The sequence below is a fragment of the Pelmatolapia mariae genome, linkage group LG16_19 (assembly GCF_036321145.2).
Source record: "Pelmatolapia mariae isolate MD_Pm_ZW linkage group LG16_19, Pm_UMD_F_2, whole genome shotgun sequence".
Taxonomy (NCBI): domain Eukaryota; kingdom Metazoa; phylum Chordata; class Actinopteri; order Cichliformes; family Cichlidae; genus Pelmatolapia; species Pelmatolapia mariae.
In genome coordinates, this window is record NC_086241.1 from 32,658,816 (window position 1) to 32,677,286 (window position 18,471).

Below are 18,471 nucleotides of genomic sequence, written 5' to 3' on the forward strand. Positions count from 1 at the left end.
GTCATGCAAATTGTATACACTGCACATACCCTCCCTAAGGAAAGACTTTGGTTGCACAATAACACAGGGATTTAAAGTCACCACTAAGGATGGAAAAAGTCACAAAATGAATAGAAGGAGACACAAAAGCATAAAGCTCAACAGTTTTCATCTTTTTTTCAATGTCAGGCTGTAATTGTAGTTTTTAATGCCCTAAAGTTGGGCATTTTGACATTGGAGTCTTTGGATTTGACTTGCTTATGGTGAGTAGCTACGTGAGGAACTACCATTCTGGCAGGTCTGTGTTGGCTTCATTTTCAGCCTGGAGTTTGCCACTTGGCATATCCCTGCTATTTCTGGGCATTCAATAAATAAACATATATGCTATGCTTGAGGAAATGAAAAGCAAAAACAAAAAAACAAATGGCTAAAATACTTTTATTACCATGGTCATCATTTTTTCCTTTAGAGTACTGAAAACCCAAAACCTCTTTGGGGTGGGCCACACTTCTTTTTATATATATCTGGGTAAAACTAGAAAATCACCTGTAGGAGACACAAAGCAATCACAAAAAGACATACGACAGCCACAAATAAATTTTTGTGTGCCTTTCAGTCTGGGTAGCTTAACCTTGTTAGCATCCACTAATATGTGGTTAAATATCTCATACCAAGTTTTAACTTTTGATAGCCATCAACAAGCTTCTGGTATAATTCTGGCTGAATATTTAACCACTCTTCTTGACAGAATTAATTTAAATTTGTTGGCTTCCTGCCACAGAACTGGCTTTTAAGCATAGTTTTAAGTATAGAACTTTGAGAAGGCAATTCCAGCAGCTCAATATTAACCTCCTTTGTCCATGGTAAAATCTGCTTTGATGTATGTTTTGGATCATTTTCCTGTTGGAACACCCAGTTGTGTCTAAGTTTAAACTGTCAGAAGCCCTCAGACAGTCAGACCCTTTCAACTAGTCCGAAGATGTTAATTGTAAACCGAGAGGAGCTTAAACAGCTTGTTTCAGAAAGTGGACAAACTGTAAGATATATAAGGATTATTTTGAACTTTGAATCATGCAAACTGCTCTCATAGAAAAACAATGTAGTCCTTGAAATGTGTAATAGGTTATTTATTAGATGACAGAGCATGCAATTTGATTGTTTTTAGGCAGGGTAGGTGCAAGAATCTTGGAGTTAAAATAGTCAGCAGTTACTGATATTTTTGCAGGTAAGTTTCTAGGAACTGACTAAAGACTGAATAAGCTAAATGTGTTCTTGCTTACATGTACATTCTTCAGTGCATACCTTTTTCCCTCTATGGCAGGAGGAACAGTGACATGGCTACAGATGACAAGTCCTCGTCCTCATCCTCAACGGACTGGAGCGTGGAGCCAGCTGGCATCTCACCCACCAGCCCCTCCCACCTGACTCACTTCAAGCCACTGACTCCAGAGCAGGATGAACCTCCCCTCCGCTCTGCATACAGTTCCTTTGTCAACCTGTTTCGGTTTAACAACAAAGGTGAGGAAATGCACAATATAATCAAATAAAAGCCCAAGAATTTCACTTGAGTTAGTCCAAAAGCTACACTCTGTATTGATTTTTATTTCTTTAATGTTTGAAAGTTAGAGAAAAGTGAGACCGCTCACTGATTAACAGAGATTACATATAGATATTTTGCCTACCACTGTAAACACAGTGTGATAAATCTGTAGTGGAAATTACATCTTACAGTATTTTTGACTCGACACAATATTTTATAGAAGATGTTTATCTGAACCGGAGCCAGGACCCAGTGAGCTGCACAAGTCATGAATTAAAATTCTCCAATAAGTCTGGTCCCCTAATTCTCATACCTCACATTGGTGTTTGAGTAATGTTAATCTTTCTTTAATTCAGGCCATGTCCACACTAATATGTTTTTGTTTGAAAACGCATCGTTTTCTCTCCGTTTTGGCCTTCCGTCCACACTGAGACGGCGTTTTCGGTCAAGGAAAACGCAGTGTTTTAAAAACACTCTCCAAAGTGGATACATTTGAAAACGCCATTTTCGCGTCACAGTGTGAACAGCGAACCCGGAGCCTTCTCAAAAACGATGACACATTTTAGTCATGTGATGCAGTCATGTGACCAATTGTTTTGTTTGCTCTCAGTTTTGACAGCCCTATTAAAGATTAATATCAGTGTGTACATGCTCCAGATAGCTTTTCTTCAAATTCTTTAATTCTCACTCGCTTTTGCAACTTTTTACTTTTTTTTTTGTTATTCGCAGCAACAACTCCACCTCATTGTCAGTCCATTTAAAAAACTCAGTGCTTTTCCTCGACATTTTGCCGCGACGTTTCAAAGAGCCGGAAAGTAAATAAACGGCAGATGGAAATGAGGCAGGTCGAATCATCTTGCATTTCACGCATGCGCAGTACTGGAACGTAAGCGTTTTCGACCGTTTCAATGTGGACGCGCAACTCTGTGAAAACGACTGAAAACGATAGTGTGGACGCGGAGCATTTTCAGACGAAAACGCCGTTTTCAAACGTATCCGGGCTAGTGTGGACGTAGCCTAAATACTTGATCATTTTGAATTGGCTGCCAGCAACATATATTAAAAAAAACAAAACAAGGGGCAACAAACTGGAGAAGTTGTGTAATACTGAACACATCAGTAACATTGCATTTCAGAAAAGCTGATGGGTTCACTACTCTTGTTAACCGGTACATAATTTGATTACAGATTCAGAAATTTCCACACAAAGAAAAGTTTTTATACATAAGGGACAGTGAAAGTCCCGTGACGGCTGTGATCTGTGTGACTGTTGTAGAAATCACAGCACAGACTCAGGGGTACTCCTCTAAACTGCTGTCAGTAAAAGCACTTCAGCACTGCATATGCAAATGTCTCATGTTAAGATTTTACCATGCAAAGAGTGTAGTTAAAAACTTTTTGCGTGGTTTAGTTAAAATGGAGCTATTAAACTACCCTGTCATCTGACCAATTGAAATCCGATTTTTTTCACATCATCCTGTTTGTTATCAGCACACAGTTAAAGACTGAATCCGATAGAGTGCCTTATTGCACCCTGCCCATCTGTGAAGGCGCCTCTATTGCTCAACAAAATATGCAGATTTTGGAGTCACACATGCTGTCATCCGGACAAAGACTTTTTCAGGAGCAGGGTTAAGGTTATTTGAATAGGACGATATCAAAGCATGTTCTGCTTGTGTCTCAGCTGCATGAGTCTGTAGTAAAAGAGGTTGGATTCACTCACATTAGAGAGAAACCTTTTTGTGATTGCATTTAATGCATTTAATTTTCCAATATCCTGATCTTTAGACTGAACAACAGTCCTTTACTGTCAGATTTCCTATCTTGAAATTGATGACTTTTTACTATTGGCTTTGATTTAACTGCAAACTACTGGACTCAATTATTCAGCACGTTCTCTGTGTGTTCAGATGAGGGACGCCCTCCTTCAACAGCCTCAGAGAAGCCAGACATTCCAGCCCCTTCTCCTCAATCGGAGAGGAGAAGCTGGTCCACCAGTCCCTCCCACTCGAGGACGCATCGAAAGCAGCATCCCGACCACTACAGACGCACCTCAACAGCCTCGGGTAAAAGTCACACACTGTACACTTCCTGATATTCGAGACAGGTTTGGTTTTTTTATGCTTACAAATTAGTCAAACTCTTTGAAAGCTTTCAAATTCAGCTCCACACTCTGTTGAAAATAAACAGATAGCTGTGAGACGAGAAGAACAGGATCATTTCCAGTGCTGCAAACCTCTTAAACATTTTGATCTTGTGCAAAACCAGTAAAACATGTTTTATTGTCACAAGATCATAAAATGCATTTCACAATATTGAATTGAACTGCATCCTGCATTTGGTTCCAGTTTTTGATGGCGAAGAATAATAAGAGTCGTCTCATCCAATAAAGCAACAGAAGCAACAACCATATTGCATATTGTAACATAAGAATACATTTGCCTGTCACGGGCTATAGTGTCTGCACGTGTTGTGGTTGTGATGATCAGTACAACTGATAAGGTTTTTGTCTTCTCAACTAAAATGCTGAGTAAATATTATTGTGTGGTCTGTTCTGGTAAGACTGCTTGGCTGTCATCTGTGAAGAAACACTGCACACTCGTTAAACACTGTTAGTTTTGTACATGCCAACAATGACACTTAAATGACCACAAAACACTAATTCAAACAAAGGAAATTTAAATAAAAATTCATAGAAGTGGTCAGGAAAGTGGAGCAAAAATAAAGCTCATGGCAGGAAAAAAGTGTCTGTCTTGTTGTTTTTTGTGATTAAGTTAAAATGTCTTCTGCCTGAAGACACCACCAAACTCCCCTAATTACAGTTTCAGAGGCAAAAAACATGTTCTGTGTAAACCTTTATCAGTAGAGAAACAGGTGTCTGACTAGAAATGTCTTTGTTAATGAAGCACCAGCTTCTGTGTTTCTTTTTTTGAAAGAAAACCTGCAGATTTGAATGTGAGTTGATCACAGAAACAATTCTGTGAGCGTTTGTGTAACTGTCTTGATGCATGCTCAATCATCCAGGTAAGTAAGTGCCAAAAAGTTGATTCTGTTCATCTGGATGTAGCGTTTTCAGATGAAGTGACTTCTTCATCCAAGGACTGAAGATGTCACTTGGATGAGTGACCAAACGTTTCTCCCACTGAAAACGTTATATCCAGATGAACAGAATCAACTTTTTGGTGTTTGTGTAACTGGTTGTGTTTGAAATCATTCATGCATTCCCTGCTGCTTGTGTCAGGGGTTCTGTGTAGCAGACGAGATATGAACTCATTGGCAAAATGACACAAACACTTTTGGAAACTTGTCGAGTCACTTTGAATCATGTCACTGTCATGCAGTGAAGTTGTGACAAATCAGCATCAACAAGTTCCTTCTTTCTCACAGTGCATGATGGTATACAATCCCTGGATAGTGACCTGCTCAGAAGAGCTTTCAGAGCACCGTATTTACACTTACTATACGATCAGACGGCAGTACAAAATGTCTAATGGAAGTGAGTGATTTGGGACACAGCCATTGTTATGTTGGAAAAAGGAGACAAAAACAAATGATGCACATAAGCGCTGTAACATCCATTCTCATGTCTTTTCTGATTGCAGTGGATTGGCCAGGTGAGGGCTCTTCTGCACTGTGTGGTTTTACTAAAGCTATTTTGGCTGGACTGTAGCTGCTCAGTCTGAAAAAATAGCCTGTGTGTGTCCGGGTACATGCAAGGGTGTGTGTGTCTGTGAGATTTGCCTTTTAAAACAAAGCGCTTCCTTTTAGTCTTTGGTTTGCCACTCAGGTACTAATAATTGGAATGTAATTTGTTATGATTGATTTTTAAGCTAACATTTCTAGTCATCATGCTTTTTTGCCAACTTATTTATTTTTTGTTTTTTTATTTTTTTATTAACTTGGATTGTGTCATGTCACATTTGCAACTTTAAAGGTAGTTGTTCATTGTCAAATGTTTCTCATTTAGCTGTGTAATTACATTAATTAAGATAAGCCAATGTAGCATTTATTCAGATTAAATATATATATTTTTTTTTAAAAGAGGAATATTTGACAATGCGGCAGGACTTATTTATAGACGTGCAGAGTGAACTTTTTATTGTGCTCACTTGTTCTGTTTGTTCATTTGTTTGCATGCATGATTTTTAGAGGGAAGCGGGAAATCTGTTGCATCTCTAAGTAATCATGACCCTCGTACTGCTGTGCAACTTCGCACTGCACTAAAGAGGCTGAAGGAGATCATGGAGGGAAAGAGCCAGGTAAAACAGAAACTCCTCTATATTTGGAAACATTTGTTTACCTTTAGTATTTCATTATAATATGCCTTTTCTAGGAAAAGTGTGAATGTCCAGTCCAGTTCAAAGGTTTTGAGTGCTAAAAGTGAACTGAGTTTGTCTGTTTTTAATCAACAATGTCATAAATATGGCCCAAGCCATGCAATACCTCTCTAGGGCTGTGCCATATCATCCTCAATAATACAGTAAGCATCTTTACCCGATGCAAAAACGGCATATTGCAAAATTTGTGTTGTAGCGATGCCATGCATTTATCTTCCCCGGTGTGCACAACAATAAGATAAGCCTGGTGTACAGAGCACAGTACTACAAATGATGTCACTGAAGCACTTGGTAGTATGACCAAACACTGGATGGAAATGACTGCAGTTACATGGTGGGAAAGCAGGGCCCAAGATACGACATTATGTCACAATCTTGTGCAGCTCCTGAAGAGTTACAAGGTTAGCTTATTTTAGTTATTATTGAACTACAGTGTTCAGTAGTTATTTTGTACTTTTACTGCTGCATAATGCTGCTGCATTTTTAGTTGCTGAGTAATAATGCTGAGTCACTACCATTGCACTATACAAAGGTGGTAAAGCTTCCGGGCTGCCATCCCTCAAGACTTTCTCCTTTGAAGCAATGCACTATCTGGGATTGTAACATCTAGTTCTTTTATTGAATGAGAATGCTGCTGGGACCTTTTTTCAATAGAGAATTGGGAAGTGAATTAGGAACTCAATTTTTCCCTATATTATCAAAAATGTGTTTCTTGCAAATTTCCTTGGACTATCGTGATGTCATATCACGCATACGTCACTGTGGATGAAAGCAGCATGCTGTGATGTTGTCCCCCTTCAGGACAGCGATCTGAAGCAGTACTGGATGCCAGATAGCCAGTGTAAGGAGTGCTATGACTGCAACGAGAAGTTTACCACCTTTCGCCGCAGACATCACTGCAGGCTGTGTGGGCAGATCTTCTGCAGCCGCTGCTGCAACCAGGAAATTCCCGGAAAGTTCATGGGCTACACAGGTACGGTCCAGATATTACTTGGTTACGAATGTATCAGAAAACTGTTTGTAATCCACCAGAATATCTTGCATTGTCATTTTACATAATCCTACATTAATGTTAAAAACGGAGTCAGTGTCATTTTTTCTGAATTGTGTCACAATAATGTTATTTTCAATACTTTGCTTCACCCAATGTAGGTCACATAGTTCTCTTGTGTTAAGGAACGCACTGATGTTTAACCTGAATCCTGGCTGATATCTGTCTCGTTGACTGTTATCAGCAAATCTACAAAAGAAAATTATATTTAATGATGTCATTGGGCGATACTTCTCTGTAAATAGGATTGTTTTCATGAGTAGATAAATAACCTTGGTGGAAACATTCCTCGATCTAAGCACTCGTGACACTTTTGTGAGAATAATTCCTCCCATTTCTATTAACTGTCACTCTTTCCTTCTTTACGCCTCTTCCTGTCTTGGTCTGCCTCTCTGTGTTGCCAGGAGACCTGCGGGCATGTACATACTGCCGTAAATTAGCATTAAACTACGCTCACTCAGCTGACTCAGGCTCCATCGGCGAGGATCTGAGCGCCTTGTCTGACTCTCCCTCCTCTGTGTGTGTGCTGGAGCCCAGTGAACCACGGACGCCATTGGGTGGGCGCAAGTCCAGCAGGAACATCTTCCTTGAGGAGGACCTGACCTGGCAGAGGTGACACAAATGCACACTTGGTGGCAAGTTATATCTGAGAAATTTTAATTTACATACCCAGATGGAATTGAGCTTGTAATATACTGTATGTAAGACCTAATTTCTGGCACTTATGTTTGAATGATTTCCAGTTGAGTTTGAACAAACACAGGTAGAATACAGGCTTTCTGCATGATTCCTTCACTATCAGCTCTGAACTGATGGTTACAGTCAAAGGCTACATTCACACTGCAGGCAAAAGCGCATCAAATCCGATTTTTTTGACCCTATGCGACCCATATCCGATCATGGTATAACAGTGTGAACGGCACAAATCCGATATCTGGGTCACTTTCGTATGTGGTACTGAATCCGATACATATCCGATGTTTTAGAAAGCGACTGCTATTTGAATGGTCATGTCGCATTAAATCCGTCTTTTACATCACTGACATAAGACAGACGCCAATTATCAGCTCCGGAGAAGCACCCGATAAGACATCGCGAACGCTTCCTGGCCATCCAGCGTAGATGTCAGTGAAACTGATGGGAAGACAGCATTGGAGAAACGTGAACATTTTATTTGTACTGTATAATCTGCAGATTCTGACAGAAATCTGCAACTATCCTTTGAAGCACCGCTCCTCTAAAACAGCAATAAGGATAATTATTAGGTTATTTACATTATTATGTAAATGGATTTACATTATTATGTAAATAACAAAATAACTTAAAGCAAAAATTGGGAAACGTAAAGTCCGAAGTCTTTATATTAAGGGTGTTACGAACTTGTATTTTCATGTGTTTGTTCTGGGCAGGTAATATCTGTTTATGTTAATTCAGCTGTGCCAGGGCTCGGCTCCGATTGGTGCGTGGATACACCGGCCCGACGCGACTGGTTCCAGCTGGAGGACCCGCCCATTAAAAGGAGGCTGGAGCGCTACGGCTTGAGAGGTCCTCGCGTCTCTCCTCATTACCCAGCAGCGTAACTGTGGCAGCCGTTGGCTGCAGTGTGGCTTGAAAGTGTTGGAAGTGGAGTGGGTAGGGGTGAGCTGCCGTTTCTTTTGATCACCCGTTTTTTCTCCTGTTTTGAATTAGTTAAGGAGGTTAGACTCTGTCTTTATTTTTGACTTTGTTTTGGTAAGGTCAGGGGTGCGGGATTTGTGTAGATTTTGTTCTGTTTCTTATTTTGGCCTTGGCTCACCCTGAAGTGTTGACACTCCCGTTTTGTTGTTCCTCTTTTATTTATCACTTTGTAAATAAATCACTATAACGAACGGATTTGTTTCCTGTGGCTGCTTGGGTCTTGGGGGGGAAGCATCATTCATGTTACGACCCGTCTAGGGCCAGGCCATAACATGAGCGAGGCACTCGCTTCCCCCCCAAGACCCAAGCAGCCACAGGAAACAAATCCGTTCGTTATAGTGATTTATTTACAAAGTGATAAATAAAAGAGGAACAACAAAACGGGAGTGTCAACACTTCAGGGTGAGCCAAGGCCAAAATAAGAAACAGAACAAAATCTACACAAATCCCGCACCCCTGACCTTACCAAAACAAAGTCAAAAATAAAGACAGAGTCTAACCTCCTTAACTAATTCAAAACAGGAGAAAAAACGGGTGATCAAAAGAAACGGCAGCTCACCCCTACCCACTCCACTTCCAACACTTTCAAGCCACACTGCAGCCAACGGCTGCCACAGTTACGCTGCTGGGTAATGAGGAGAGACGCGAGGACCTCTCAAGCCGTAGCGCTCCAGCCTCCTTTTAATGGGCGGGTCCTCCAGCTGGAACCAGTCGCGTCGGGCCGGTGTATCCACGCACCAATCGGAGCCGAGCCCTGGCACAGCTGAATTAACATAAACAGATATTACCTGCCCAGAACAAACACATGAAAATACAAGTTCGTAACAAGGGCCATCAGTCAAACAATATTGTTTGCTCTGGGTCTAAACAGAGCGCGTTGTGTGTGACGTCTTCTTTTGCGCATGTGGGCCGCTTTGAGGGTTCACATTAGAGTGCATTTGCTGTCGCATTTTATTTGTAGTGTGAACAAGCAGACAAAAAAATCAGATTTGATCAAAAAATCGGAATTGAGCATTAAGACCTGCAGTGTGAACGTAGCCAAAGAGTCAAAAAAGTGTCCTCCTGTCTTTTCCTGACCACTCCTATAAAAATACTTCATGTTGTAAAGTTTGAGTACTCACAGGGACATAAAAGAAGAGACACGCACTGCTCAGAGAATCAGACTGGGCAGTCATGTGACACCTGTTTTTAATGCTGCTCTGATGAGACGTGGGCTACTGGAACAAGGCTTACATGGACATGGGAACATGGAAGTGTTGGAATGCTACTATGCCAGCCAACTCAGAGACTTGGCTGGCACATGTAGTAACTATGAATGAGAACAAGTCTGTAATGACTATGAAGTACCTGGTAGCTCAATAGAAGAAACCTGCTATCAAAGCAGGAGATTCAGGGGAATAATAGTGGTCAGTATGGACATAATGACCCAACCCTGGTTAGAAGAGAGCAGTGTGGCTGAGAGAGATGATGCTTAACCACCTGTAGCAACAGATGTATCTATTGAGGGCGCAGCTCCCCCAGCTCACCAACAAAGCCCTGTCAGAGGAGATGCTTCAATCCAATTCAGTTTTATTTATATAGCACCAAATCACAACAACAGTCGCCTCAAGACACTTTATATTGTCAAGTAAAGACCCTACAATGGCAATCGGACACTGTTTGACTGTAGCCTAGTTCCTCCTGCCTCCACGCTGCACCTCCAGCCGTCATACTTCTTCCTGTTCACTAAAGTCTGTCATGAAGGGTTCGCCTCTTAATGGAATCATGCTGTTTGATGTCTGTTCATCTTTTCCTTGCTGGATTTTCTGCTTCAGTGTGAAGTTTGTAGGTTCTGTACTATGTGCTTGGTTAAGACCCATCAAGCTGAATCATATTGCACATGCCTTTAACAAAGACAAATTTACTGCTGTGTGATTCTAATTATTTAAGAATCTGCTTAAAGCATAACTAATCTCAACTTTCCTTTTGAAAAATGGTTGACGATCTTTTTTTTTTAAAAGATATCTTTACCGTGCACAGAACAGACCAGACAAATTGTTAAATGAGTCTTCAAAGACTTATCTGTTTCAAACTTTCTCCAAGCATATGTGCATTTTACAACTTGTGCTTGTTTGGTTGCAGTTTTAAATCAGTGTGCTCCCCTGCTTTTTCTCTGTCAACTTCCTTCAAAGAAAATCTGTTTCCTCTCTCTCTCTCTTCTGGCATAGAAAAACTCCTATTGGGATGAGAAAGACGTGAGTCTTGCTGTTTGTTTCATTCTTTTTCTTTTCGTTTCTTCTTTTTTGTTCACATGTGTCTCAGCTTTAGCGGTCAGTTAGCAGAGGCTAATGCTTTCTAGCTCTGTAAAGAAAATAGTCTTCTGCTTTCTGAAATCTACTGATCATAAATGTGGGCGGAGAACAGAAAGGAAATGTAAGGACTGCAGGAAGAGTCTAAATCCAAGTTTGTGTGTTGTTAGTATGATTCACCAGGAGCCTCAGAACAGCGGCCTCACTTCAAGGCTGACCACACTGCAGGAAGACATAGGAAAATCACCTGTGAGGAAGAGGTCAGTCGCTGCTTTTTGTTTGCTTGTACAAATTACATTATGCACAGTGTGTTCCAGCCTCGTTCCGCACAGGTAAAGAGGAATTTTGGTTTTCTCCGTGTTTTCTTCATGCCAGCAGGGTCTGAAGGTTTTTTTTAGATCACCTCAATCTTTATCCAAAAACAACAAGCTATCCAGATCATTGCCGCATCGAATAATTCTGTTTCCTACTTCATTCCTACATTTCTCTGTCTCCATTTGTTACTGTTATTTTTGTTATTATCGTTCAGTCTTCATTTAGTAAGGTCATCTAATGGAAATTGAGTTCTAGGACTGGATTTTCCAAAGCTGCAGTCACACTGGGGGAAATGGTTATTGTAGACTGTGGCACAAACAGAATTTCTGTGACTGAGTGCGAAGAGCTTCTGATCTTGTTGCATTTTAAATGGTTGCTTTGAAGCCAAGGATCAGGGCTGCGACCACTCTCAGTCAGTTGCTGTCTTCAAAGAAACTTTGGTGCATCAAGAGGACAATAAAATATCAATAAGTCTGAGTCAGACTGCTGTCAGTTTGAGATTGAATTGAGTTAATTTGGTAATTCCATGCATCTGTTTGTGGTAACAATTGTAATACACTGGTGAAAATCATAGTAGTATTTCTGTCTATTGCAAATCTGTTGCCACATACATGCACATAAATTCACACTAAACATAAATCCACACGAGCTGCCTGCATTCAGAGTCCTGCCAGAACCTCCGAGATTTGAAATCAAATTTTCTCCACCAATAGTGATGTTGCTGCAGGACAGCAGCTGAACGGCAAAAAGACACATGTGCTCAGCAACCTATAGAGGTATTACTAGAATGCAAGCAAGTTGGGCTCATCGGTGCAGACTGACTCAGAGTGATTTCAGGGAGTCGGTGTTCCTAAATAAGACAGGAATTATTTTTGATAACCGTCACCAGTTTGTCTGAGAGTGTTTCCACTCACTGCAACATGAAATATTGAGATCATGACCAGACAAGTAATTTTCCAGAGGCAACACAGTTAATTGTATCTTCTGTTCTTAGCAGTAGAAGTTTATAAAGAAAGATTATTGAGCTCAGCTTTTCAGCTTATTTGTGTCTCAGTCCAGAACAACCTTGGGTAAAAACATCTGTACAGTTTAAATAGCTAGAAGCCATGAATGTGAGTGGTTCCTGTTTCTCTCAGATCTGCCAGTGTGACCACCATGACGCTGGATCGCTCTGTATCCTCTATGGTGCCTTCCTACGACAGCTCAGTCAGCCCGCCAACCAGTCGATCCATGTCAGGGACCAAGAGCGGCACCAAGTTGGACCACAGTGAGGAGGAGCGAAAGATCCTGCTGGTAGCTGATTTTTCCTTTCTCTTCTTCTGATTTCATGGTTCATGGTTCCTCTTTGTTGTAACACCGTCTGAGTGATGCCAACCAGTACAACATGTTTTGTAGGATTCCTCTCAGCTGAAGGATCTGTGGAAGAAGATCTGCCACAATAGCACAGGGATGGAGTTTCAGGACCACAGATACTGGCTCAGGACTTACCCAAACTGCATTGTGGGAAAGGAGCTTGTCAACTGGCTGCTGAGAAATGGAACCATCTCCACCAGGTACTATTGCATTGGAGCAGGGCTGAGGGACTCGAGGCCTCGAGGGCCGGTGTCCTGCAGGTTTTAGATCTCACCCTGGGTAGACACACCTGAATCAAATGATTAGTTCATTACCAGGCCGCTGGAGAACTTCAAGACATGTAGAGGAGGTCATTTAGCCATTTAAATCAGCTGTGTTGGATCAAGGACACATCTAAAACCTGCAAGACACCGGCCCCCGAGGCCTGGAGTTGGACACCCCTGCCCTGGAGAAACAACAATGCTTATTTTCTTCTAGTGCATTAAAGGTGTGTGTTTCATAAACATCATTGGACAGGTCTTTGGCATCTGCATCTGCATGCACATGATTAGGAATTCTTCTAAAAGTTTCTAATAGTTTGGTAAATGACTTTTTATGTGTACACGCATGAACGGTTGACTGACTTCCCCTGCTCATTTTGATAAAAATATATTAACATATTAAAAGCTGCTCTCACTCATGTTTTACTCTGGTTTTTCCATGTTGCAGGGCACAGGCTATTGCAATAGGCCAGGCATTAGTGGACGGTCGCTGGATCGACTGCGTCACACACCACGACCAGCTGTTCAGGGACGAGTATGCGCTCTACCGACCTCTTCAGGTGAGAGCTGCTTCCTGCTGATAAGCAAAGCCTGCAGATAGTGAGGGAAAGCCGAATTACAGAAATATTTTAGGATACCGTCTAAGTTGTTTTACATTTGCTGTAATCCGCATTGACTCATTGCAGCAGTTATATTGATTCAATGGGGTGGGCTTGATTGCTCAAGGGGGTCATACCGCTGATTATTTCAGTGAAGGTTAATGTGCAGACTTTGACGTCACGCTGTTTGATCTTTAGAGCACAGAATTCTCAGAAACCCCATCTCCAGACAGCGATAGTGTCAACTCCCTGGAGGGACATTCAGAGCCATCTTGGTTTAAAGACATCAAGTTTGATGACAGCGACACAGAGCAGCTTGCAGATGAGACTGAGTACGCCATGCCCAGTACGTATCTGTGTGACACTTGTTTTATTCAGTGTTTTATCTTTGCAACTGAAACCTCTTTGCATGGGGTTTGGTTTTAATGAATGTAAATATGTTGCAAACTGTGGGAGATTTTTGTATTTCTACTAATTTTTTAATTGACACATGTCATCTACAAGCTCTCACATTTTACTCCATATTTACCTTCATATCGTTTCTCTGCATTCCAATCTGTGTGTGTGTGTGTGTGTGTGTGTATGCATGCATCTAGACTCTGCCAGCCCCAGCAAGAGGACGTCAGTTAGCAGTTCCCATTCTGTGGTGGATAGTGACTCAGCCGCCTCTATAAACCTTAACATGGAGCAAAACAATGTCAACTTTCATGTTAAGAAGCAGTCCAAATATCCACACGTGCCTCCTGCTGCTGAGCAGAAAGGTAAATATTCCCTGCTGCGATATGACCTGTACATGAGGATGCTTGGCCACAGTGACATCGTCTGTCATTAGGAGTTTGTTCCTCAGTCATACTTCTCATTTCCCATGAGTCCAACACTGGCTGACTGTCATATATATGTTCATAACTCAATCAACCTGTGTTAGGTTAATTGGTGATTGTAAATTGGCCATAGGTGTGAATATGAGTGTGAATGGTTGTCTGTCTCTTTGTGTTAACCCTGCGACAGTCTCTGCAATGAAATTGTTTTGTGAAGCAAAGTATTTATGCTGGGTAGCAGTCTGTGGTAGAAGCAGGGCCTATTTTCTTCCACAGAAGTGCAGATAACATGCAGGTAATTCCACGTGCTGTCTCAGTTTTTTTGCTGATGGATTACATTTCCTGTTTTTTAGATTTTTTTTAACAAAAGGAAATGCCTGAGTGAAAGTCTAATAGTTGTTTGGAAGTGTTTAAAAATAACAATTTCTTTTTGTTTTTTAAACAGAATTTCTTTTGTCCGAGGATGGAGTGCAGAACATTGTCATAACTGATGCATTCATCAAAGGTACGAACTCTGCAGATCCTCACTGATTTAATTAGTAACTCACTGGCATATCTGACTAGGTAAGCAAACTTATTATTCTTGCCACAGAGTCTCTGTTCAACCGTCGTGTGGAGGAAAAGGCTAAAGAGATGATGTTCACCCCACTGGGTTGGCACCACAGCTCTTTGGATCAGCTCAGAGAGGAAAACGGGGAGAAGAAGGCCATGGAGAGGCTGCTGTGAGTGGATATGGCACCACTGTGATTATAGAGCAATAGTGTCAAAACTAGGGCTGCGAACCACAAACTACCAGTTTGCATTCACTATTTACTTGCTATAGAATAGGCCTTTGATATTGGTATGTAATAGATATAGACATATAACATTAACCCACAAGAAGAGGTACAAATAGATAAATAAATATAAACAAAAACACAAGTATATCAAATTAAATCAGATGTAATTTAGGACACCATGTTCGAACCTAAGGGTGTCCATAAGTGGACATGGCACCAGGACACCCTAGGCTGCAGGTCGATGATCGATTTTGTCAATGACCAGACCTGCAGCCATATGTTCTGGTAAAGAGAGGGGCTGAGCTGTCAACTGATCGCCACCTGGTGGTGAGTTGGATCAGGTGGATGCTAAACGTATAGTGAGAGTACGCTGGGAATGCCTGACAGAGGCCCCCGGTCCGAGAGATCTTCAATACGCACTTTCGGCAGAGCTTCAACAGCTTTCCGAGGGAGACTGGGGACATTGAGTCCCAATAGACCATGTTCTGCACCTCCATTGTTGAAGTCCCTGCACGGAGCTTGGGCCGCAAGGTGGTTGGTGCCTGTCGTGGTGGTATTCCCTGAACTAAATGGTGGACACCAGAGGTGAAGGGAGCCACCAAGCTGAAGAAGGAGTCCTATCGGGCTTGGTTAGCCTGCGGGACTGTAGACAGCCAAGTGGAACGCAGCTCAGGCAGTGACTGAATCCAAAACTTGGGTGTGGGAGGAGTTCGGGGAGGCCATGGAAAAAGACTTTCGGACTGCCTTGACGAGATTCTGGCAAACCATTAGGTGACTCAGGAGGAGAACTGCTGCTGACTTAGACTGAGAACATTGTTGGGCGGTTTAAGGAAAGCTTCGAGGACCTCCACTGGCACGTCTTCCATAGTCTGGGGACAATGAGACAACTCGTCTATCTCTGAGGACGAGGTCACTGAAGCAGTTAAACAACTCCTTTTTTGGCAGGGCCCCTGGCGTGGATGAGGTTCGCCCTGAGTTCCTGAAGGCTCTGGATGTAGTAGGGCTGTCTTGGTTTATATGCCTCTACAATGTTGTGTGGACATCAGGGGCGGTACCTCTGGATTGTCAGAGACTGGGGTGGTGGTTCCCTTGTTTAAGAAGGGGGACCGAAGGGTGTGTTCCAACTGTTCGGGGATCACAGTAGTCGGCAATAAGTCGGACTTTCAGGTGGGTGATGGATTCCACCCTTTGTCACCAATTCTGTTCGTAATTTTGATGGACAGAATTTCTAGGTGTAGCCAAGTTGCAGAAGGCTTTCACTTAGGTGGTCTCAGAATCTCATCTCTAGGAGGCAGCCAGGGAGAAGGAGGTCTGGGCTTCTCTGCTTGGGGTGCTGCCCCCACGACCGGGCCCCAGATAAGCGGAAGAAGATGGATGGATGGGTGGATATAATTTAATTGTCGCCATAGTTGACATTATTGTGCTACAACAGCCAAAACAGTAAACACAGCTGTGAAGTTAATGCTAAATATAACCAAAATAAAGAGAAGAATTCGGTAAAAATGAGGTAAAAATCTCAAAAAAATGCTTTGAAGATGACAGTAACTTAGAAGGTAAGCTGCTGGCATTTCTACATGGTAGAAGGTTTCTAACCACCTGCCTGTCTGTTTAGTTCAGCCAACCACAGCCACATGATGGCGCTGCTGCAGCAGCTGCTCTATAGCGAGTCGCTATCTCTGTCCTGGCGGGATATCATCGTACCCGTGGTCCGGCAGGTCGTGCAGACGGTGCGGCCCGACGTTCGCAACTGCGATGACGACATGGACATCCGGCAGCTGGTCCACATCAAGAAGGTTGAAGCCAAACTGTAGCCGCAACCACTGTATTCATATTTAGTCTAATTAACTACATAAACAGTATAGTCAGCTCTATGAGCAGCTGAGTTACATTCAGTTATAACTGAATCTTTATTTGTGGTTCAGATTCCTGGAGGCAAGAAGTTTGACTCAATGGTCGTAAATGGCTTTGTGTGCACAAAAAACATCGCCCACAAGAAGGTAGGGTCAACTATTGTCATCATATGAATCTGCAGTTATATCAAGAAATACAGTAATGGAATGTACCAGTTGTTGAGTGAAATATGTAAAGAATGGCTGATAGTAAACTAATCCGTCTGACCTGCAACCAGATGAACCCCTACATCAAGAACCCCAGGATCCTGATGCTCAAGTGTTCCATAGAGTACCTGTACAGAGAGGAGACCAAGTTTACCTCCATTGACCCCATCGTCCTACAAGTGAGTCACTCCAGCAGTGAAACAGCAGAGGAAACGAGCCTTTTCTGTGCTTTTCTGAAAGAAGCTTTCTTTGTCTCCACCTCAGGAGCGAGAGTTTTTGAAGAACTATGTGCAGCGCATCGTGGACGTCCGTCCAAACCTGGTGTTGGTGGAGAAGACGGTGTCTCGTATTGCTCAAGACATGCTGTTAGAGCATGGCATCACACTGGTCATCAATGTCAAACCGGTCAGTTTAACATCAGTGTTCCACTCGAAATATATAGTTTACTTTCTCTAGTTTTACCTTTACCAACAACAGTTTCAGTAATAGTTTCTTTTGCAGCACTGTCACAGTGGCATTAATGGTGAACTGAGAAAAAAGTATTCATATAGCATGTTGTATGCACATTTAATACAACGAGAAATAAAATTCTTTCAGTTGGTAAGATTATAAGATTTCTGTCACCTGCTCATTTTTATCACAGTTTTGGGTTTTGAGTGCAGCCAAAATCACAGCAGATTGGTAGAGGCATCACATCCTGCCTTAATAAATGTTGTGGAAAGGTGCTGGACATGCAGGTCTGAAATAAATAAACCACTGTGATGCACTTAGGTGGGCACTAAGTTAAATTTGTCAAATTTGAGATGTAATCTGCATGTAAAAAATGGATGTAGTCATGACGACTGACCAAATCACAACAGTCGCCTTGAGCTGCTTTATATTGTAAGGTAAAGACCCTACGATGACGCAAAACCCCATTAATCACATGACCCCTGTGATCCAGCACTTGGCGACACTGGATCTGAGAGGGAGATGCCTGTGACCATGTAAATGTTGGCAATGTAACACATAACTTGTCGATCACAAGGTGGGACAGCCCCAAAGAATACCATGTATCCCGTCTTCCTGTACTCTAAGCGGAAATTGTTTACCGAGGTCATAGATCAAAGGAGACAAAGGTTCATTTTCTCATAGACGTCGGTATAACCAGATTTCTCTTTGCAACCAGAGAAATTACCCTCTACTGTCTTTTTCTTAACTTTTGAGACTCATCTTTCGCCATCTTTAGTATAAAGTCTGGGCTGTGAGATGAAACAATTGAAGTGTCTACTAATAACAGGAAAGAATAAACCCCTTCTCCTTATGGCGTTCGTCAGTGTCGTCAGCTTTGTACTTCATATTTGTGGCATTTCACGTGTATAGGAAACCCTCCAATGTATTTACCACAGCTCATTGGTTTTCTTTGCTCAAGTTGGTGG

General features: G+C 42.0%; 1 protein-coding gene across 5 annotated transcripts in view; it reads left to right on the forward strand.

Moving 5' to 3' along the window:
- The window catches only part of pikfyve (phosphoinositide kinase, FYVE finger containing), a 35,005-nt gene that overhangs the window by 1,361 nt on the left and 15,173 nt on the right, over positions 1-18,471 (forward strand). For 2 of the 5 annotated variants that reach the window (XM_063497323.2, XM_063497321.1), the window contains exons 2-19: positions 1,301-1,497; positions 3,430-3,585; positions 5,669-5,778; positions 6,658-6,829; positions 7,312-7,519; positions 10,792-10,818; positions 11,043-11,132; positions 12,324-12,480; positions 12,583-12,740; positions 13,249-13,360; positions 13,598-13,745; positions 13,996-14,160; positions 14,663-14,722; positions 14,810-14,939; positions 16,609-16,789; positions 16,919-16,993; positions 17,125-17,232; positions 17,318-17,458. In XM_063497323.2, coding sequence (XP_063353393.1) covers positions 1,314-1,497; positions 3,430-3,585; positions 5,669-5,778; positions 6,658-6,829; positions 7,312-7,519; positions 10,792-10,818; positions 11,043-11,132; positions 12,324-12,480; positions 12,583-12,740; positions 13,249-13,360; positions 13,598-13,745; positions 13,996-14,160; positions 14,663-14,722; positions 14,810-14,939; positions 16,609-16,789; positions 16,919-16,993; positions 17,125-17,232; positions 17,318-17,458 — 2,382 coding nt within the window. In that variant the 5' untranslated portion in view covers positions 1,301-1,313. The remainder of the gene's footprint in view (positions 1-1,300; positions 1,498-3,429; positions 3,586-5,668; positions 5,779-6,657; positions 6,830-7,311; positions 7,520-10,791; positions 10,819-11,042; positions 11,133-12,323; positions 12,481-12,582; positions 12,741-13,248; positions 13,361-13,597; positions 13,746-13,995; positions 14,161-14,662; positions 14,723-14,809; positions 14,940-16,608; positions 16,790-16,918; positions 16,994-17,124; positions 17,233-17,317; positions 17,459-18,471) is intronic. The other 3 variants (XM_065472056.1, XM_063497322.1, XM_065472057.1) reach the window with 2 other exon arrangements.